General features: G+C 37.4%; 1 protein-coding gene across 5 annotated transcripts in view; it reads right to left on the minus strand.

Moving 5' to 3' along the window:
* Positions 1–1,984: 1,984 nt before the first annotated feature.
* SEPTIN10 (septin 10) overlaps positions 1,985–22,988 on the minus strand; it is a 31,101-nt gene continuing 10,097 nt past the window's right edge. For 2 of the 5 annotated variants that reach the window (XM_074859163.1, XM_074859164.1), the window contains exons 4-10: positions 21,502–21,688; positions 16,835–16,996; positions 15,186–15,282; positions 14,453–14,621; positions 6,896–7,028; positions 4,002–4,189; positions 1,985–2,836 (exon numbers count right to left, since the gene is read on the minus strand). In XM_074859163.1, the coding sequence (XP_074715264.1) occupies positions 2,827–2,836; positions 4,002–4,189; positions 6,896–7,028; positions 14,453–14,621; positions 15,186–15,282; positions 16,835–16,996; positions 21,502–21,688 (946 nt within the window). In that variant the 3' untranslated portion in view covers positions 1,985–2,826. Of the gene's footprint in view, positions 2,837–4,001; positions 4,190–6,895; positions 7,029–14,452; positions 14,622–15,185; positions 15,283–16,834; positions 16,997–21,501; positions 21,689–22,075; positions 22,125–22,988 lie in introns of those variants that run through there. The other 3 variants (XM_074859167.1, XM_074859168.1, XM_074859165.1) reach the window with 3 other exon arrangements.

A 22,988-nucleotide genomic window follows, 5' to 3' on the forward strand; every position in this document is an offset into this window, starting at 1 on the left:
AATTCTGACCAAGACATGTGGTATCTGTACATGTTATACTATTCATGGTTCCCAGCTGTCAAAGCACAGCACATCCTCTAGTACTGGCCAGGCACAAAACTATTTAGGTCAAACAGTACTTAACCATCTCAGACTTTGCCCCCAGCCAAGTGGCCACACTACAGACAGCCAATTCTGTCTTTTGATGCAGTTTCATAACACTCATGAAGAGCTGTGCTTGAGCTAACAGTGCCTGGGATAACCCACACAGGGATAACTGAGTGCTGACAGTACCCATCACTTAACTGTAATTACATTCTGCTCAAGATCACTTGATAACACTTCCAAATCTACTGCTCAGTTCAAAAACCTGTTTTTTTTTCTTTTTTTTTTTTTTTCATTTGGCCGTTACCTCCTTTAGGGAGGGTGTATGCCTTATTTCTAGTCAAACAGATGCAAATGGCCCAGCCAATGGTACAAAGCCAAACAAAAAAATACAGTCTTTCATCAAGTTACATTTTGCTCAGGAAGGAGCAATTAGACAGCAATCACTGGGCCTGGCCCTGGCCCATTTTCTTCTCTTGAAAGAAGCATCAGTTATACGCTGAGCGTGTGGGCTAAACGGGTGTCTCCTCTTAACCTTTCCCCCCTATGCTACAGCCTGCTGGGCCTGTGGAGATGACTGAATTAGGAGTTTGACCATTTCCTGGTCAACAAAGGGTTTATATATCTTAGTATCTATTCCTTCCCATTGTTACAGAATTGAAGGAAAGCAATCTTATATAATATGTATCACTGTGTGAGTAAAATAGAAGGTAAGGTTGGTCACTGGAGCAGGCTTCCCAGGGCAGTGGTCACAGCACCAAGTCTGTCAGAGTTCAAGAAGCATCTGGACGATGCTGTTAGTCATATGGGTTAGTTATAGTAGTCCTGTGAGGAGCAGCGAGCCAGAGTCGATGATCCTTATGGGTCCCTCTGAGAGACGAGAAACCAGGCCTGCGAGAAACTAAGAAAAACAGCCTGAGAAAGCAAAAGTTGAGGCTGATTGAAGAAATGCCTCAAACACTCGCAAGACAAAACTATGAGTCACAGGGTGCATTCTGTGGAGGTCGAAGCTGATAAGGCTGCCCAAATAACACAAGATGCAGCTGGAGGAGGGAGCCCTGTAGAGACAGGACAGCTCTGCTCTGGTGCACCTGGACAAATATCAAGGGCCATCTGTCCAGTGAATGAACTTTGCTTCATTATCCACAAAATGCATATTAAAGTTAACACCCTCAATATGCTAACGAAGGCTAACATGACCATGCTAATTACATCACCCCATGAAACACCTTACCCCTCCCCGTACATGGGATATGTAGGTATGTGGGTCAACCTAGGGGACGGACCCAAGCAAAGTGTGTATAAATCAAGGGGGGGGAAGAAAGGAGGGGGCCCTGGAGAGTGCAGTGAAGCGAAGAAGACTGATGTAAGTGAAAAAGACAGATGCCTCCTGGAACCCTCGCTGGCACGATCAGCGCAGAAACCCAGACCGGTGATCTGTATTTCCCCATTCCCTCTATCTCCCTCTTTTCCCTTTCCCCTTAAGAAATGCAAGACATATTGTATTGTTTGCCACAACTTGCAATATACTTAGCCAATTATCGTGTTTTCAATTAGTACACTGTGGGTAGTTAATAAGTGTTTGGACTTGGAGACTTGTTGTCCACTCCACTGGGGATTTGCAAATCTGAGTCACTTGTCTCCCTCATCTGAGCAGGATATAACAGTCCCTTCCAACTTAGGATATTCTGTAATTCTGTGATAAGTGCAGTGGTATGTGACAAGTATATCACAAGTCATATTGCCTTTCTGGCTGGCACAGCACACACAAATCGCCTTTTTTTCCAATCAGTAATGACATTTAAAACAGATGCAAAACTATAGTTTTCAGATTAATGTGAAATATTACTCCTTGTTTTTAGTAACATGGGAGGGATAAGAAGCAGAACAACCGAAACACTTAATCAAAACCAATGTATTTTATTTCTATCAAGTTAGTGTTTCATTTTTAAAGAGCTGCACAAAACAACTTCAGAGAACTGCACCTCTTATAGTTTCCCATTAGTTATCATGGCTACTGAAAATATAAAACACAACTTATATTAACCTGAAGCTCTTGTAGTTAATAGTTTTTGTAAAGTTCAGCCTCTGCTGTAACTGAACACCACAGTCATCAAAAAGTTATAGGTACTTTCCATATTAAGTTAGTAATGTCAGATAAACTATCACGCAACAGTACAGCACTGCAAAGTATTTCAATAAATTTTGATTAGGAAGATCATATCTGAAGTTTAGGACAGTGCTTGTACATAAAAGCCTATAAACAAAATCTGTCAGCAAAAGCAGTAAGTGGTTGAATTATGTCAACAGTTGTATTAAATAATATTTAGTAGACTAATATACCATACCATATGAAAATAACTCTTTAGAAAGGTTATAGTGGATCTATTCACTGAATACTTTTGTACTACAGCATTTATACTATGAATGGTACTGTTTACAGCAAGGACATTTTCTTTGGTATAATGTACTTAAAATGAAAACAAGTTAGCCACATGTATGTAAGGCAAGTGTGTATCAAGGCAGACTCATAACAGAAAGTCCATGATGGCAATGACAGTAATCGCCACACCGTATGTGTACGGATCATACTTCAAAATTCTTCTTTTGCAGCATGCAGCTACAAGAGATATTTTCCAAATCTTTTAGTAAGAAACTGCAACTCCTATACCCCCGAAAGCACGTTGTGAATCATTGCCTCCTCAAGACAAATTATCAATATTGTTTCTTCTAGCATCAGTATCATGTAAAGCTGGAAGAGAAAAACAAAAGCAAGCATATAAACTGTAACATACTCTGAAGAAATAAAGAAAACAGAGAAAACAAATATAAATATTTTCTGAAGTTAAGAGTTACTCATAATAATGCAGATAATGACTTTTGTTACCAAGAATGCCACTTTCACATATAAATCCAGAAAAAGCAGTCTAGGAAAAGGAACTCAGTAACATTACTTGAAATTCAATAAATTTTGGCAACAACACGAGCAGGCTGCTAGTATACACCCCAAAAATGTCAAAGCTGTCTTGAAGATATCTGCGGCAATATGTGCACCCATCTAGCTTCCAAAGTTTTTCATAATCTAGCAGTTATTACCAAAAAAATCTGCTTTCAGTTGTAGTAAGATATTAATGTTATTTGCAGTAAAGTTGTAAGGAAAGGAAAGGAAATTAATAAGTTAATCAACTTCTGGTTTTGGAGGAGAAAAAAATAATTCAATTTAATTTAATGTTTATATATGGACATTTAATTCAATGCTTATAAATGAAGAAGTTGGGCACGTTGTTCTGGAGATTACTTTCGAATACAGTTCTGAAATGTCACAATTTATTCGAGCTTTTCTTTTGGGAGTGGAGAAAGTGGGTGGGAGGGAAGAAAGTGAAATGTTCATCAGGTTATATTCTGCACTCGGTGTAATTTTACAGCCAATTTTACCTATCTCTCATCTCAAAAATCTATTCTAGGAAGACACATTATGGAACAGCAGCAGTCAGACTGCTTCATCAAACTAACATATCCTATATTCAAAACCTGAGTGCTGCAATCAAATACTACTTCTGGAATTCCCTGGGTGAATTTTTCTCCCTCTCTAACTTCTCACTCTCCCGCTTGCTCTGTTTGTGAACATTCACAATTTCTTCATTTCTGACATCAAAGCACAGGAGTTCAAGTCGAAAACCTTTGTTCCTTCATGGAAAAAGAAAAAAAAAAAGAAAGAATGCTCACAGAACATGCAGCAATTACTCTAAAAGTAAATCCAATCATGAGGGTATTTTACACACTTCTGTCTTCTTATCACATAACAGAATAGGAGCATGTTTGTATCTTTTCTAAAAGATTACTGAAATTTGCATTATAAAAGTAATATGTGAAGAATTTTTTTATTGCTGCCTCTAATGACTAGCATCAGCACTTACTTTTTGCGGTCCTTGTCTCTCTTCAAACTAACAGGGGTAGAGACAGACGCTTGTGATTGGAGTAAGTCAGCATTAGCTTTCTTCTCAATAAACATAGCTATTTCATCTTCTAGAACTTTTTTCTTTTTCTCTATTTTCAGTTTCTCTCCTTGATGCATTAGCATACGATGTTCAAATTTATTCTGTATCTGTTTAAAGAAAGCACAAAAACATTTCCAACTAGTAACACAAGGTGGTGGTATCACAATACAAAACTCCTCTGCAATCAAACAGTAAAACCTACCTCAACTTGGGTTACAAACCATAAGAAATTGCAGTCCTTTCCCAAAACTGGTAAGACTAAAAAACAGCTAAAGACTAAAAATTCCTATCAGATTGTTCTTATAGAAGCCAGGCTACTACACACAAAGTACGGGTGGAAACCATGGAAGGCACCAAGTGAATATTAGATTTCCTACTAGATTTGACTATATCTTTATTATATCAAAAATAAGGAGGCCTTTAGAGGGGAAACAATTACCAACAGAAGGATTGAATCAGGATCTGTCAAGTAGAATCTACTTCCCTAAAACCAAGTGGGCAAGGAATCATACACACTTTAGTTACAAAGGTATGGATTTTCATATATATTGATATGTATATTAATTACATTTACACCTTAATATGTACACATACAGTAAGTCTGGCTGGGGGAGTTACTCGTGGGCTCCAAGAAGTTAACTGCTTTTCTGCAGTAACTGTTATTGATTTTTCTTTTGACATATCAATGGATTTTACTCTCCAGATGCATTTTGACCAGTTTAAATCTACTGTGAAGTTGTGCATGATAACCAAAGGGTACTTCACCCCTCCTCACCTTCCACCTCCCCACACACAAACTGTCCTAGAATCCTGCTTCTGTATCCATCTGTGTTGGTGTAACTCAGTCTGAGTGCAGGTATACTGGTATAGAAATCAGAGAGATTTATTTCCATCTTTTGCAAAGAAGGAACTAAGAAATAACTAAGATTATAAACGTACAGTATGCCTGTTTTACACAGCAGAGCTGTCAGGTTTAATAAATGTATGTGTGTGTGTGTATGTATACTGTTAATTTATTTCATTGCAACAGTTAACCAGATGTATTGCAAAACCAGGCATACCAGTAAAAATATTCAGGGTAGAAACAGTAAGGTCCTAAGCAACGTCTCCAGAGTAGTAATGCTGCACATTGCAGCTACAAGTTTCCTCTAAATGAAGGATGTGAAAGCAATCTTAAGTACAACAGAAATTCCTGTTTTTCCTTCATTTCCAGATACACTTACACACTTCTCAGAGAACAAGCAGCAAGAGTATATGACTAATGTTCTTTAGGATCACTCTCCTACATCAGGAACAGGGAAAACTAAATAGCCATAACTCAACTGCAATATGCAGAGCTCACAAACTGCCTGGTATAAATCATAGAAAGAAAACATCAGAAATCTTACACAGATACTGTGTAAGACCTAGCTGGACCTATTCTAAACATGGCCAAGCATTCTCCCAATTGGATAGCCTCAACTAAGAAAGACTGAACATGATTTTTTTTCCTCCACAAGTAGCATGGGGGACTTCACAGATTTAGAAAAAAAAAGTATTAATCCTTCTTTTTATTTAAAACATGCATCTGAACACCCCACAAAAAACTGCTCTATCTCTGCTGGGAGACTGAGGTACAGAAAAGAACATTAAATACAGACAGGTTTCCAATTTCAATTAAACCAGTGTTTGAATACAAATACACGTGACCATAATAGAGTCTGGCAGAAAGTAGGTGAGAAGATCCAGTTTTGCCAGTTCAGCTTGACAAGACTAAATCTTCAACAACATATAGAAGAAACATTCCACACCTCCAAATATTCTTAAGGCAGCTGAGAAAAGATGAGATTTTTAAAACCAAACCAAAACCAAACCAACAAAAACAACCCCCCGCGCTTTCAAACTTCTCTGAGGGTTGAGCTTATATTTAATAACTGAACCTGGAGGTCACACAAACATACATGCCCCACTCTCTTGGCCTGAAAAACAACCCATGGGTTTTTTTTCCTGAAATCTTGTGTTTTACAGAGCAACCTAGGCATGAAAAGCACCTACTGTGCTGCTACGGCATACAGATGTTTCTCAGCATACTGCTAGAGAAGATGAAGAAATATGTAATCATTATATTCATCACTCTCTTACTTCACCATATCACTTCCTACTCTATTGACTTGTCCCAGCCACCCACCAAAGCCTTTAGACCATAAGCTCCCTCCTTTTAAAAAAAGGCTGCCATTTATAGAATCATAGAATCATTCAGATTGGAAAAGACCCTTAAGATCATCAAGTCCACCATTAACCTAACATTACCAAGTCCACCACTAAACCATGTCCCTAAGCACCATACCTACACGTCTTTTAAACACCTCCAGAGATGGTGACTCAACCACTTCCCTGGGAAGCCTGTTCCAATGCCTGACAACCCTCTCCATGAAGAAATTTTTCCTAATATCCAATCTAAAGCTCCCTTGGTGCAACTTGAGGACATTTCCTCTCATTCTATCACCTGCTACTTGGGAGAAGAGATTGCCATCCACCTTGCTACAACCTCCTTTCAGGTAGTTGTACAGAGTAATAAGGTCTCCCGTCAGCATCCTTTTCTCCAGGCTAATCTACCCCAGTTCCTTCAGCTGCTTCTCCTAACACTCCTTCTCTTGTTTGCTTGTCTAATCAACCTGCTAATCCAATCAATCTGTGTAATCAATGTGCTTTTAAGCACTGCTGCCCTCAAAATATTAATAAATTATAAACATCAACTAGTTGTGATTTTGCTAAGAACTTAGCTGTTCCAAATCTCAGCAAACAAACTCAAGACGGACGGACAGGCATCTTACCTGTTGCTCTGCTTCTTTCAATATTGCTTCTTTCTCCTTCACTCTCTGCACAAACCGTTGTCTCATCTCATCCTCTTTTCTTCGCATTTCAAGGTAGAACTCATGCCTCTTTGCCTCATAGGCTTCCTGTAGACTGAAGTCCAAAAAGGTAAGCAAGTCTCCAGCACACCGCTTTGTTCAATGTGGAAAACCAACAATCTGGAACATTTTTAAACAATTAATATTCATCTGAAATATTAATTTCTACAGCTCCCCACACAAAAATTCATAAACAAACCTGAACAGAAGCAAGTATCTTACCTTTCTAAATTTTTATTAAACAACCCTGAGTAAAATTATTTATTCTAACAGCTCCTGGATAATTTACATTTCAAAGTAAATACAGCACTTTAGGAATCTCATGTTCTAGAAGACCTGAGTTGTAACTTTCTGCCTCCAACATGCATAACATTTTTCTTTAAAGTTACTTACTAATGAGACCCCAAAATTACCAGAAAAGCCTCCCAAAATTTCCATATTGTGAAACCTTAGTCTTAAAATAGGACATTACAAAACTAATGCATCTGGAGCATTAACGCAACTAACAAAACGAATATATAAAAAGGAAAAATAACAGGATGTTCAAAATATATAGCATTCTCTTTATGTAATGTCAAAATTTAAATATGGCAGATACACTAATATAGAATAAATACAACTTCCAAAGTATTTCAACATCCAAAAGATAGGGTTACTTTCCAACATGCATCAGCCAAAATCTCAAGACTGCTTGTTTTTTCCTGAATCCTCTCTCACAGAAGCTAATATACTGCATACATACCACACGTATATTTTAAATTATATAGGAGGTGGAAACTAGTTCAGATCATTGAGCAAATATCTGGCAACAGAACAAAACAGCAAGCAATTACATTTTGTTACTTTTAAATCCATGCCTCCCTTCCCCCCCCCCTTTTTTTTTTTTTAAGAAAAGTTACCTACTAGACATTTCAGTACACAAGACAAATTTTTTCCTCCAAACAACAGGTACTTGAAATTGAGAAACTTCTTTCATATCAAAGCATATCACAGCAAATTAAAAGATGCTGGTAAATTATTCATATACTAGTAGAGGTTTGACATTTTCAGGGTCTATACTACCACTGCTACCACCCCAGTGCTGGCAGGGAAAGTTCTTACACCATTCATCTCTTCTAACACTTCCTGACTGCTGACTAGTCAGTTGTTCTCAGCTATCCTGAGTTACTGTGCTTTGCCAGATATCTCCTGCCTTCCACTCTGATTTAAAATAAATATATACCAAATATTTAAATTTGCTTTAAATTTTTAATACATATACACACTTTTGTACCAGTTTAAGACTCATCTTTTACTGTTTCTATTAAAACAGTTTATAAATGGAAAGACTTACAAAAAAGGGCATCTAAAAACTTAATTATTTAGACCAACAGTAAGCTTAAACAACTCTTTTCTATACTTAAATTTATGATGACTGGGCAGTTTCCCAATCCTAAAGTTTCTTATCTGTATTCAAAATATAATCTAAAGAGAGAGAAGAATGGTCTTGAAGTTATACATGCAGACTTAATGTTTGTAAGATCTCAAGGTCAGAGCACTTTTCCTATTCTGTCTTATTTGAGCAATACATTGCAACAAAATAAATTCAGAATTAACAACCTTTTGGGGTTTGGTGGGATTTTTTTTTAATCAGCTGTGAAGTAACTTAGGTCATCCTCAAATTGGATCAAACACGTGAAACAAGGGCATAGTTTTCACACAGGTATATTCATTCACACTATCTTTATGTTTAGACAGCATATGTAATAATAAAGCTACAGCACAGGTTTTTCAAGTGCTAGCAATCTCACTGTACACACTTTTAGGCCCTGTGTCAGTTCTGCTAGCTGACATGCTGCCTTTGGGCGCAATAAAGCTGCTAGAGCAAGTGCTAGACTAAGCTAACATGCTGCAATCACACCTTCATTTCACTGTGTGGACATCTTTAGACTCAGCCTAAACTAGTTTAACCAGGTAAAAGCAATTTTGTCTTCAAATTAGTAAAAGATTAACTTTGAAGACACTGGATTTACTAAGTAATCAAATTACATGTATAAGAACGAGGAGAAATAAAAGTGTATTTTTAAATCCCCCCTCCCCCTGGACTGAATTGTTCTGGAAATCATGAAGACAAAATTAAAACAAACTTTCCTCTTCTGTGTTTGGCATATCAGCAACAAAGTGATCCAAACTGCCTTTGGTTTTAGGAGGTTTGGGGAGGAGGGGAAAATAGGTCACCTGATCCCTTCCAACATTACTGCATCCATTGCTCACAGTAAAACACTTTTCAGTTTACCTGAAGACCAGTTTCACTGCTGCTCATATAGCACATTATGAAAATCGAAGTCACAGGTTCTCTCATTCTTCTGAGCTGAACCTCTATACTCTGTGCAAAACCACTTGCAAAATTAAGATGCTAAAGATAATTATTTAAATCATGTATACCTATTGAGGTTTTGGAGGAAGGGAAGGGATTGTGAAGAAAATCTACACCTTACTAATCCATTACATAACTCTTAACAGCACTATCACCTACCTTTCTACAGATGCATAGCTGTGACATACAGTTTTTCTATCTGCATAAGACTTAGAACATGGAAGCCTAAATATAAAGATGCAAATCAAACGTGTTATGTTCATAAGTAAAGACTGATTGAAGTGAATTCAGCCCTCAGTGAAACACAATGTTTGTGCGCTTTGAACAACACAGGTATTGACACAGTATTTTACAGTTTGTTCATTTAAATTTAAAAAAGCTTTCAAATTTTAAAACTACACTTGTAGCTTTTTGCATAACTTTCGACTATCAATTAAGATATATCAGAAAAACTAAAAAATTTAAAAGTTAACTAGTGGCAGGTATTTTTAGCCTGGTCCCTTGAATCAGTGAGCTACCTAAGTTGATATTAAGCAATACTAAGGATGTGGTAGATCTAAATAATTACCATTTTCCCAGTGGAGGCATGAAAAACAGGTATTTTGGATGCAGTTCAGTCTTACCATAAGGAGGATAAAATATTTAGCCCAAATGCAAAGGTCTGCAGTTGGTCAGATGAACGCTACTCAGCACTTGTCAGGCCACACCTGGAACACTGTGTTCAGTTTTAGTCCCCACTATACAAAAAAAGATATGGACAGGCTGGAGAGGGTCCAGAGAAGGGCCACAAAGATGATCAAGGCACTGGGAAGCCTGCCATGTGAGAAAAGGCTGGGAGAATTGGGGGTTTTCAACCTTGAGAAGAGAACCGTATCACCATGTTCCAGTATTTAAAGAGTGGCTACAAAGAAGATAGAGACTCCCTTTTTACAAGGAGTCACATGGAAAGACAAGGAGTAATGGGTACAAGTTACTCCCAGGGAGATTCCAATTGGACACAAGAGGAAAATTTTTCACAATGAGAACAATCAGCCATTGGAATAATCTCCCCAGGGAAGTGGGGGATTATTCAACGTTAGACACTTTTAAGAAAGGTTGAAGCAGATGATCCGTGAGGTGCCTTCCAACCTGATATTCTGTCATTCTATGATTGAACTCCATTCCCAAATGACTTCTTAAGGAAGAGGTCTAATAGCCCTTCAGATATTAGGTTTCCTTTCTTAGGAAAGATAATGAGAGTCATAGCAACATTCCTCTACATGTAAACTTATGCACATTACTGAATCCTTCCTGGTTTTCTGTCATCATCCTCAAAATAGACTGAAAAATAAACATGTTTTTGTTCAAGAACTGCAAGGTCTGAATGTCCTAGTTTCAGGGAGGAATAAAGCATGGAATATTTGAATGCTCACATATTGAGAAACTGAGATGTTTATGTTACAATTATGTTTAACTGCAATTATGATGAAGAACAAATTGTAATTTGGAGCACAGAAAAACAACTAAACAAGAGAATGATTAACATCAGAAACCAAAATATGCAAGCATACAGCCTGAATATCAATCTTTGGCTTTTTTCAACAAACCCTGAAGTCCCATATGGTGGATTCTTCATTTTTAAAGTGGTTTACCACACTTTATATTTTAATCTGATATGGTACATACATAACTGTAACTCTCATGACCTTTTGGAATGATACCCCACTATAAGATTGAATTCTTCATAAAAAAGCTTTATATATTGTATTTGCAAGGTAAATGAATGAGATTAAGTTCCCAATTAATTACCCATTAATTTATGTTATGTTAATTATTGTTATCCAATTTAAATAAATAATGGTTTGATAAAATGCTAATAATAAACCAGGTGTCCTGAAAGCAGAAGAATTAATAGCCCAAATTCTTATGGATGATTTTATGTTCTGTTCTCTCAAATGATCGTAATACTCAAAGTCCTGCCTACATCCTTAGACCTTTTTAACTATGCAATTAGTGTCCCTCCATACTTCCTAAATATTCTTTACTTATTGTGAGTACTTGCGTGGACCTTTTATGTGCAGTAGCCTTAGCTACTTCCAAATCACCCATGACCCTCTCATCCTACTGCAGTACTGCCAAGCTTCCAAGAGTTTCAAAAGACAGCACTTGATTCAGAGGTAATGATTTACTGACAACAAATGCACATTGGCTGGCCAACAACTGGTAGGAGCAGAGGTCTTCTGCTCTTCCTGCAGTGAGAACACTAACCATGTAACCCCCTGGAAGCATCCAACCCTTTACTGAAGTTTGAAAATGAAGAGTTGGTTCATAAATTATTAGGGAGAGACTAACAGACTGACCATGTAAACTTAATTTACCGTGGAAATCTCATTAATGAAAAAGTTAATTCTTAGAATGCAACTGCAAATAAACAAATTAAAAAGTTATTATGACACAAATTCACAAGAAGTATAGGATTAGGGAATAGGTATTTTTAAAAGTGTACACAAGACAGTCACTTCAGACTACTACTATTTGTTTTCCCTCCTCACACCTAGTAAAAGAGATGCAAATATATTCCTCCGTTGTATGCTGAACCCATCTCTTTCCATGTCTCCCATAAAAAAAATAAAGCTTGCCGACATGTTTTTTCACATGTAAAAGTGAAAGACTTTACAGATGTCTGCCTACAACCTATCTCACAAAGTAGCTGAAAATCCAATAATTTGGTTTTGCTTTGCAGTGGCGTACAATTTTGGATGAATAAACTACTGTTGTACTTTTAAATGCAAAAAAGTGGTACAGGAACTTCATAGGCAGCTTTTTCACAACATGCCAAAAGGCACAGCATGTTAGCTACTCAAGTGTCCTGAAAGCAGCAGAATTAATAGCCCACAACGTGTGTTGGGTTTGCGTGTGCGTGCCAGGGTTTTGGTAACAGGGGAAGGGGCTACAGTGGAGGCTCCTGTGAGAAGTTTCTTGAAGCTCCCCTGGCTCCAAGTTGGACCCGCCTCTGGCCAAGGCTGAGCCAATTAGCAATGGTGGCCGTGCCTCTGTAATAACATATTTAAGAAGGGGAACCTGGGAGGAGGAGTTGGAGTTGTGAGGAGGAGTTGCAAGGAGGACACCTCTGCAAACACCAAGGTCAGTGGAAGAAAGGAAGAAGAGGAAAGGGGGGAGGAAGTGAGCCGGAGCAGAGATCTCCCTGCAGCCCATGGTGAGAGGCAGGGCCACCCCACTGTCGCCCATGGAGGTCCACGGTGGAGCAGATGCCATGGGAAGGAGTAAGCGAGCAGCTGCATGGTGCTCAGTTGCCCTCCAGGCTCAAACCACAACACAATGTTCAAATGCTACAAACCCCAGTGCAGTAAAATCAGCCAATTATTCCAGTCTAGCAGAAATTTTCAAAATTTACGTAAAATAACCCAATTCATATTACCAAATTAAGTATTTGGACAGCTATACCACAGGTACAAAACATGAGTTTTCAACATGCATTTTGATCATTATTTACACAAGTAGCATGAAATTTTAATCATTAGTCATATACTGCTGTGCAACATTAACTATACTTTAGAACTATAGCTCTTAGAATCCATGTGCATATATTGTAAAAATCTTCAAGGACAAAGAGGATGATAATTTAAGAACACATTTTTGCCTAGAAGAATGGGATAGTCCCTATTCTGAAAGATACTTAAATTTACAAGTCAGCAAAACAGGAAGCACTGAACTTCCTCTATGGAAAGAGATGTTTTCTATCACACTGCTGAGGATGACACTTTTTATCATTTCCTCAGTAGCTTCATAAAACACCTTATGGGTAAGGCTACAGTAGTCTGCTAATTACACTACATACAGACCCTCTAAATTCTCTTCCCTTTTTACAGTATCATAAACTCTCCCAAAAGACCAAATGCCTTCTCTTTCAGACATCAGTGTCATTCACTATGTCACATAACTGAGGGACAACCACACATCCTAGATCCAGTCCCACTTTTTTCTTCCTGACGAAGTAAATCTGGGAAAAAGTTAATTTTTCTAGATTCTTATGGAATACCTATTCTCATCCTTTCAAAACAATGACATATACCAAAACTAATTAAGTGTATTGTCTCACCACAAAGCTCTCAATAAACTGACATTTAGTGGGCCATACATAAAAACTACACACCAAAGGGAATTTAGCTTTTCCGTATCTCCATGAAGCAATCCATTTCTAAACCAACTTCTGAAGCATAAAATACTATGACATTCTGATATAAACCTGCCACTTTATACCATTAGTAAAATGCAAACTGTTTAGTGGTTTTGCAAAGACAACTTTTATGTTTGTGAAGAAAAGCTCTGGTTTAAGTTGGTATTTCCCTTCAACAACTCCTTCCCCATCAGGATTCTAACCACTCACAAAAACAGTCCCATGCATAAAATGACTAAAGGAAGTTGGAAGAGGGGGAGGGAGATGACAGAATTAGAAATAAAATACTAAACAAACTGGATATAGAAATTGTAAATACCTCCTGCAGGAAGCAGCTTTACTACATTAAACAACCAAGTGTCTCTAACCCTCTGCTTAACTTTCCTTTGGAATCCTCTATTAACTTCCTACAATCTAGCAAGAGATTTCTTGATCTGAGAAGGCTAGACATTTGTTATTGTGGCAGATAATGTGGGAAGCCAACAGTGTAACCAATGATTGTGGAAATGTTTTTGCTTCAGTTCCTTCTGAACTTTGAGTCCAACCAAACCATTGTTCAGAATCAGACATTATTAAGAGAGAAAGTAAAACAGCATGCTAATATATAATGAAAATAATTTAAAAGGCATAAAAGTGCATGCACCTGAAGAAAACTGAAATTCTCCATGACAAAAATGACTATTTCCAGATTTATTCTAAAATAGAAAGATTTCAGAAATACAGCTAGCTTGTATGCCTTTAAAAGCAATACTCACATAATCCCATATACTTCTCCATGAAGATAACTGAATGAACAGCTACATAATTACTCTGATTAAAAAAAAAACAATTCTTTTCCTCTTAGAAAACCTATTCTGTGTATGAACCCTGCTCTGTATTGGGTTGATACGGTCAAATGTGAAGTGAACGGATGCTGAAAGCAATTGCTGCACATGAAGTCCTTTACCTGACTAGTTTGTTCTCAGGACCAATGTCTCTGAAGCCCATCTCTTCCAGTCTGCAGCGTCTGTACAACTCATAATGTCGTGCATGAGTCTGCTCTCTTAAGTCTTCCATATTTGTGCAAATAAGCATCTCGCGAAGCTTTACAAAGTCACAGTGGTTCTCATTTTCCACTAATCGGTTGAAAGAGGAAGATTGTTATGCACAAATAGCAAAATTGTCAAACAGCACTGAGATTCATTTATTTTGGTTACTAATTATACTACCAGGAAAAGATATCTTGTTATTATACCTCTTATACTTTCTTATAATTTCTAATATACACATTGAAGCACTAACTGTAAGTACTGGTGAATATGCTCCAGCACATCCTGATTTCCTGTTCAAGTTGAACAATGATAAATTTCTCTCTTTTTTCACTCTTCTTTACTGACAATAAAATCAGTAATCATAAAACTTTGAAACCTTGTAGTGCTAGAGGCACTGCCACCATACTAACCTACCCAAATATTACATACACCATCTCATAGCTTGATTCCAGGGATGCATCAGTGCTGATAAAACTACCAGTTAGTGCACACCTCAAGTATTAATTGCTCAACTCCTTAAACTGTTGATCCAAAATACAATTAATATGGCATCAATGGACAATACCAGCCCCTTTTAGTATTGGTGAATTTTATACTTCAACAACAAAACAAAAAATCTCATAAAAATACCTTTGAGAATTCATTTACCTTGTACAATGCCCCAAGGGTACTGACGAGCTCTCACCATTTTGTTTCCAATTTTCACCTCTTCCATACTACCTACTACAGCAAACGGCAAATGCCCCTGTAAGAGTCACACAAATAGTCTTATCTCAGCATTCTTATGTCAGAACTGAAAAGGAAACACTTCATAAATATGTTAGGGGAAAAAAACACCATTTCAGGAAAAGCCAACAAGCAGTTTCAAACAAAAAACCACTGGTTTCTGTAGCTAGTCAAACTAATGATACAAAAGTCAACCTACAGCAACAGAACCAGGAGGAGTGGTTGATAGACCAGACGGGTGTGCTGCCAACTCAGAGGAACCTTGACAGGCTGGAGAGATGGGCCAACAGGAATTTCATGAAGTTCAAATGAGAATAATGCCAAGTCCTGCACATCAGGAGGAATAACCCCATGCTCCAGCACACGATGAGGGCTGACTGTCTGGAAAGGCACTTTGCAGAAAAGGACATGGGATCCCTGGTGGACAACAGGTTGGACCTGATTCAGCAGGTTTGCTCCAGTGGTAAAGGCGGCCAACTACATCCTGAGCAGCCTTAGGAAGAGTATCAGCAGTAAGTACAACACCACTCCAGAACACATCCCTCTGATTCACATTCTGCCAGAGTTCATATACCCAGTAACAGCCATGAGACGATCACAGGCTTGAACCCGAGGTATGGCTGCTGCTGTGGGCTCAGCCAAATGGCCAGAAATACAGGCTGGGTACTGACTGTCTGCGTGCTGACCCTCAAAAACCGACCAAATAAAAAAAGGTATCATTGACTGGAAAATAAATCCTTAGCAGAGCATGAAAGGGGTAAGTAACAGACCACCACCTTTCCCCAGAGCAGAAGGACCTATTACTGAATGACAGCCTGCACATCCTGAGTCCCTGGCACAACCGACAGAGGTTGGGATTGCAGAGCCATACACAGTGGCATACAGGCTCCTCCTCCCTACTTCCAAACCTCAGTAAGTGCAAACACACGTTCGTGTGCATCTACAGACATATGCACATGAGCAGCAAATACAGACTGCTCAAAGTAAAGACGTTTAGCTTCACAAGCTTAGCTGAAGGTGGCAGATACTCCTGGGAGAATCTGAAAGGACAATAGCAAAAAAGCCATAATTATATCTGACTTTTTAATTCCCAGAGAAATTTGTCCTAATTTCAAATGAAAGTACTAAATAAACAAAAAAGCAGAAGAAAAGCTTGCTATCATAAAGACCAGAGAAAACTGGAGAAATAAGGCACTTGAGTATCTTCCCTAACAGATGCGAGGTAGTATTTGCTGAGGAAAAGGGCGAAGCAAATCTGTCTATCTATGTTAGTAATTATCCAGAAATTAGAAAAAGTATCTATGAGTGAGAATCTCTCTTCTGTTGCTGAGACAGAAAAGAAGAAGCCTCCTAAGACAAATGGTATCAACAGCAGAGGGACAGGGAGATTTGTGAGTAAGGAAAAAACCAACCAAACATACGAGCTTTCTAAGCAGAGAGAAAAATAAGCAAATGAACTTATTACATACAAACCTGTAAGCCTCAAGATAATGATGAAAGAACAGGCATGAACTGGCATTAGAGACTAATGCTTTAGTACTGAAATATCGATGTTTTTGTCATTTACTTACATTCATGATGGTATTAATTTTAGAAACGGTTTCATCATCAGTTGGAAACTGGTATATCTGGACGCCATTACTAACTAATTCACTCATTATTTTCTTCTTGAACTTCTGTAGTTCGGTTTTAGAAATGCTGTCTGCTTTGCCTATAATTGGTATAATGTTCACCTATTAATGATACAAATTATATGAAATGTGTAAGGCTTCAATTTTGAGGTGACATCTTTTATAAATTAAATTGTTTGGTGATAAACTCTTTAAAACTTTCCCTGCAGTCCAAAGTTTTCCATCAATTGATATCAAAGCTTCACAAACCATGAAAAATACATTCACTGGCATAAATTAACAAAATAACAACAGATTATTTAATATACGCCCTTAAAATTAATTGATTCTGAGAAAAGAACAAGGAGGTCTCATACAGTGAAGTGCTCAAAAGAACAGCAATGCCTACTTATTAACTAAATTACATTAAGTATTTATATCTCTGCTAAAAATATAGATCATTTTAGTTTATAGCACTGGGGCACATGGTTCAGGTGTTAAATGAAAGTTGGTATTTTAAATACACAAAGAAAAGGAAGCTGGCTACAAAAGCCTGCCTACTCCTGAGCCTCTTCCTTGGGTTCCTTTCAGCTACCAACATCTTCACCTCACCACTGCAGCAAAGAGTTTCTTGAGTATCTGCTGCAAGCAGAGGAATGACAAAGACTGAAGAATCTTGCTTACCAGTCTTTCAAGTAATTATTCAGAACTTGAAATTCAGTTCCATTATGGTAAACTCCCCCATTTCCTAAAATAGTTATGGCAGTACCTTAGGAAGGTAGTAGATGATGAATTTTTCTTTAAAATACTGTCACCACTCCCAAAATACGCACTTTCAGAACCAGAATTAATGCCAATGTCCAAATATTTTGGAAGAACAATACAAATAATTCTTCCAGATTTCAGAAGAGTTTTACAGAGCTCCTTGATCACAGATGCAAAAAGGAAGGAGGGAAAAAAAAAAAAACACCCAAACCCTGCACGCATTCTTTTTATTCTTCAGAATATTATGTCTGAATGGAAATGTCTAGCATGGAATCTCAAGAACGGATGGATGTTTTTGAAATAAGTCTTCTGTACTAACCAGATGAAAAGAAAACATGCCAACTCCAAAGTATGTCTTCTAAGATTACCCCATGATAGTGCTAATTACGTAGCATACACAACCTAAGCACGCATGGGGTAAAATATCTAAAAATCAAATAAAATGCTAGAACATTTTTTTTATAACTGAGCTAATTTAGAATTGTATAAACAATCTATTACAGCTAGGAGTAATTCACAGCTTCAATCAAATTAGCTGAGGGACATCAATTTAGGTTTCCTATCATATAGCTTTAAAAATGGATGGAATTCAGAGTCCTCAGAATTAAATTAACCTTTACCCTGTCTTTTCAACATTAAAGTTTTTCAAGTACTCATTAATTAGGGGAGAATATCTTAGATAATGAATAGCAGAGAAAGACTACTGAGGAGACCAGTAACAAAAAGAAAAGCAAAATCGCCAGAAAATGTGATTACAGCTATCAACATTGATGTTAAATCACAACCACTGTATTAAAATTCAAAAGCAATACTACTCTGGTTTTAGATAACCGACAAAAGTTATCTTCACTTAATCTGTTAAACAAAATTAATTTCTGCTTGCAGCATCTAAGGTTTACTTGAAAACTAGTATCTCAGTACTTTCATCCAAGAATAACATTAATTGAAAGCACACATTTGTACTAACAAGAGACTTAAAACTGTATTGATTTGGACCACATATAGGTGTGCCCCAAGTCCCACTGCTCCCTCCTGTGCCTACTACTCACTTGGAAACCAAATGACTCCCTTCCAGCCTCTTCCCCAGCTACAACGCTCAACAACTAGAAAACTGAATTTTCCTACAAAGCTACAGGCCATTAAATACAGAATCACTTTAACGCCACAATAAAATAAAACTAACAGTCCTGCCCTTCCTCTTCCCCTTGCCCTCAGCTGCTCTTTGCCAGGTCAAACTAAAATCTGTGCAGACATCCAAGGAGACATTACTTTTTAGCTTGATCAGTTCCCTAACGAAGCAAAAATCTTTAGCTTTCAATTTAAATCAGTCCCCTCATCCAGGGAACTGGTTGCCCAAAACACTTAAGCGTGCACAATGGGAAGAAGCAGCTGAGACTGCCTCATTCAATAACAATGCAAAACGACCATATGAAGTCACCAGGATACACTTTATCCATGCACGTTACTTCTCTGTTTGCTAGCACCAAATTCAGCCCTCTGATCATCCTTCTGCCTCAACTGCGAAGAGTTGCTTCGCCCCGCAATTAGAAAACATGCTATTACTCTAAATTAAGATTTTCATGTAACACCTTACATTGAGGTCAAACATCTGTTGCCCCTTTATGCCATAGAGAAGGAAAAAAATACATATACTTGAAATTATTATTGGTTGATATCTTGCAGGCTGATTTAAGTGTATCTCTATGTATCAATACAAAAATTTCCAAAGATTCTTTTTGAAGGAGAAAAAAAAAAAAAAATTCAAACCCCACACGGTACACTCATGTAATTTCCTGATTTACCAGTAATCTGTAATTCTGCAAGAATGACTTGAAAATGCAGATCTACTAGTTGAATAATCACTAGTTCCCAGCAAGAAAGCATACAGAAGATTCCCTTAATCTGTGAATGAAACCTGGCTGGTCTGTAGTGATTCAGTCCTAAACAAAACTACAGGACTTTCCAATGTCTAAAAGCTAGAGGCCAAATTCTTAGCTAGTCATATAATTTATAAGCAATAGAGAAGAATTAATTGCCCACAGACACATCTGGTTTCTTCTCCCAGGGAGTATAGGATGACCATATCCTACTCCAAGAATCCTCTTTATGGCTGAGCTGTATAATCTGGTCTTGTTTTGTACCAAGCGGATCATAACAAGTGTAACAGTGTACACTGTGGTGGATTTTGGAAGAAACTGAAGACAACTTTTGACATAGATTTGTACACTCGGTGTATGCATGTTGCTGTACCACCTTCTCTTTATGGAATCCTGTACTCAGCACCCAGGGACTTTCACATCCTGGGAAATGCTGAGTTCTGAATTGCCACTAGGAGAATGAAATACGAAAAGCATCACGAACATGGTCCACAATGACAGAAAACAAACTACAGTTACAGTATTTTTTTTGTGTGTGTACACATATATATCTGTAGTAAGATCAGAATGTAGAATCCATTGCAAAGGGTTAAAACAACAAAGTTACATGCCCTTCGTCTTCTGTCTGAGCCCAAGCAGAACCAAAAATATTTAGAGTAGGTGACTAGAAGCTAAAATCCCCTAAAGCAGAATTACTTTTGGTTTATCCTGATGCAAAAATATTTTCTCAGGATGCTGGGACTCATGGATCTATTTCATTTTATTTTGGAAGAAACACTTGTTTTAAAGGGAGTTCAGTCAAGAGAGGGCACAACCTAGAAACCAAGTCCTTTTGTGGTTTAACACAACCGCCAACTTCAAAACTCAGAGTAGAACAAAATGCTCCATGAAACTGTCCCATTTTCTAGTATCAAGGCTCTTTAGCTATCAGTGCGTATTAGAGAGTGGTTTCACAAACATTTTAATATGGCATAAACCAACATCATAGCAGAAAGAAGTGACCCTGCTCTCCCTTACCATTGTCCCACCATACCTGCCCTCCACTTGCTCTGCGCTATTGAGGAAGTTCAAAATGCAAAATACATCCACAAACAAAATTACAAAAACACCAAATGTGCTCATCAATCACAAATGCGGAACAGACAGCTGATTTGATCCTCTTGAAGAAACATCTCATGAACAGGAAAATGCAGAAAGAAAATTTAGCAGGAGAGGCTCTAGTAAAGCACAAAGGAAAGAGCTAGAGGAAGAGCAAATGCAGTTAAGTTTTCAAGTTTCTCAAAATTTCAACAAATTAAACCCAAACGATGTAAGGTTTCTTAAAATGGGTTAAACATTCAGCTTCATCCAGTTCACACAGCCCCATTACAGGAAGAAAGTTAAAAATTTAGAAAGTGCAAGTAGTCACACTAGAAACTGCTATTTTAAAGCTTTCAAAACAAATCAAGGTGTAAAGTTTAAAACACTAATGCAGCCTATCCCAGAAAAAGCCATGCTGGCAGGGTGTTCTGTTCATGGCACTTCTCTCTTCAGTTATCTATAACAAAGACCTTCACAGTGATGCGAAGCTTTTTATATGTCAACTTTCCAGCATTCCCAAAACTCGACAGTGAACTAGAAACAAGTTTAATTAAAAATATTACAGCACTCACGGAGGGTACCCTATCTAATCACAGTAAGATGTTAACAGTTTGTTAAAAGTAAAGTTGATATGGTTCTAATTTTTTTTTACTTTTTTTTTTTTTAAACCTTGTTGTGCTTCTTTTTTCAAAGTTCTTGCCCGATGCCTCTCTCCTTTTGATTTGCAAATAAACAGGTGAACTGCAAGCTACTTGAGGAACCAGTTTATTCTGAAAACATCTCAAAACCAAAAAACATACCAAAACCAAACACATAGATACAGAACTGAAAGGTGGTAGAGAATCTAAAAGCAACAAGATGCTTCACAAAATGACAAATTCTCAGAACTCTGTTTCAAAGTCTTACCTTGCTGTCCAGGTTTTTCATGGTTAACAAATCTAGGGATTTTAGGGAATGGCCTGTAGGTGAAATGAAATAGAGGCAGACATGGATGCGAGTATCATGGTAGCTAAATAAAGAACGCTTAATTTTCAGTTCTTCCTGGAGATAGGCTTCAAATTGTGCATCTATATAATCCACTATTGGCTGATAGCTGTAAAAAATAAAATTTAACAACCAGAGATTAGCTACTTCTAAACAGAGCCAGACTAAGAAAGGAATTCCTCTTGTATTGTTTTGCAGATTTTTTTCTTTACATGTCAAAAGGCTGCTCAAGTATCTACCCAGTACAGCAGAAGATTAAATCTACAGAGTAATCTTAATTTCTGAAAGGCTACTCAAAAAAGAATTGTGTACCTAATACAGATAAAACATTTCCTAGCTACTATTAGCAAAAAAACCCTACAATTATAACCGATCTTCCAAGTGATGTTTTATAAATTTTTGCAATCAAGATGTACAACTGCAGAACCCTTAAGATATGAGGAAGATACAAGAAACTCTTAGATACAATAGAAGAAAAGGAAGAACACGCAATTACCAGTACCAAGAAATAGGACCTCCTTTATCTTCTGAAGATGAAGTACTGTACATGAGAGAGCTCTTAAACAGTAGACAAAAATTGAAAAGGAGGAATGTAAGAGAAGAATGTAAATCTGATTTGCAGTAAATACAGCTTAAGTATACTTTATCCTACTTAAAACCAGATTATAATCTGCTTTCTAAAAGAAAGTGTTGCTACATGTACCAGCAGAATGCCCTTATGTTCCTGCTGCTACACAAAGTTTATAAACCAGATCAAATGCTAATCAAAATTCAGAAGTAGTTGTTACACACAAAATTAGAAGAAGAACTAAAAGGCAGCTCCTACGCCACACATCAAAACCTCTGATGTCTATACCAATATCTACTTGCATCTCATTCATCGAAGTCATTAGCAATAGCTATTTTCCAGTCATATCAAAAGCCATAGCTCTCATGATAATCTTAATGTGACTCTCTAACATTCATTTATAATCACTGCTATTTAGGCACTCATATACCACAAAGGATTACTAAAATTCTTTACAATTAAGGTGAAAGAAACAAGATCTGCTAAGAGACAGTTCAGTATTTTAAAATCTTCAATTCATAAAAGCAGAGACTCAAAAAAAAATTCTGAAAGTCGCTAGCATGGTACCTCTACATCTTCTGATTAAGCTGCCCAACATAAAAAACAAAGGCCTTCAGTAAGCCACGTGATATTCCTTCCAGTTTAAGCTCTTCAATATTGTTTACAACCGTATTAGATCTAATCTATATAATCTACAGTACCTTATAACCTGTTTGGTTGTTTAAAAAGTCTCCCGTTGACCTTCTCCGTGCTTTCCTCTACCCCAAAAGAAACTCTAGTCACTACTGCACATTTTATTTACATACATTTATAAAAGATTTTATCATAAAGAAAGGGGCAG

The sequence above is a fragment of the Strix uralensis genome, chromosome 2 (assembly GCF_047716275.1).
Source record: "Strix uralensis isolate ZFMK-TIS-50842 chromosome 2, bStrUra1, whole genome shotgun sequence".
In the NCBI taxonomy this organism is placed as follows: domain Eukaryota; kingdom Metazoa; phylum Chordata; class Aves; order Strigiformes; family Strigidae; genus Strix; species Strix uralensis.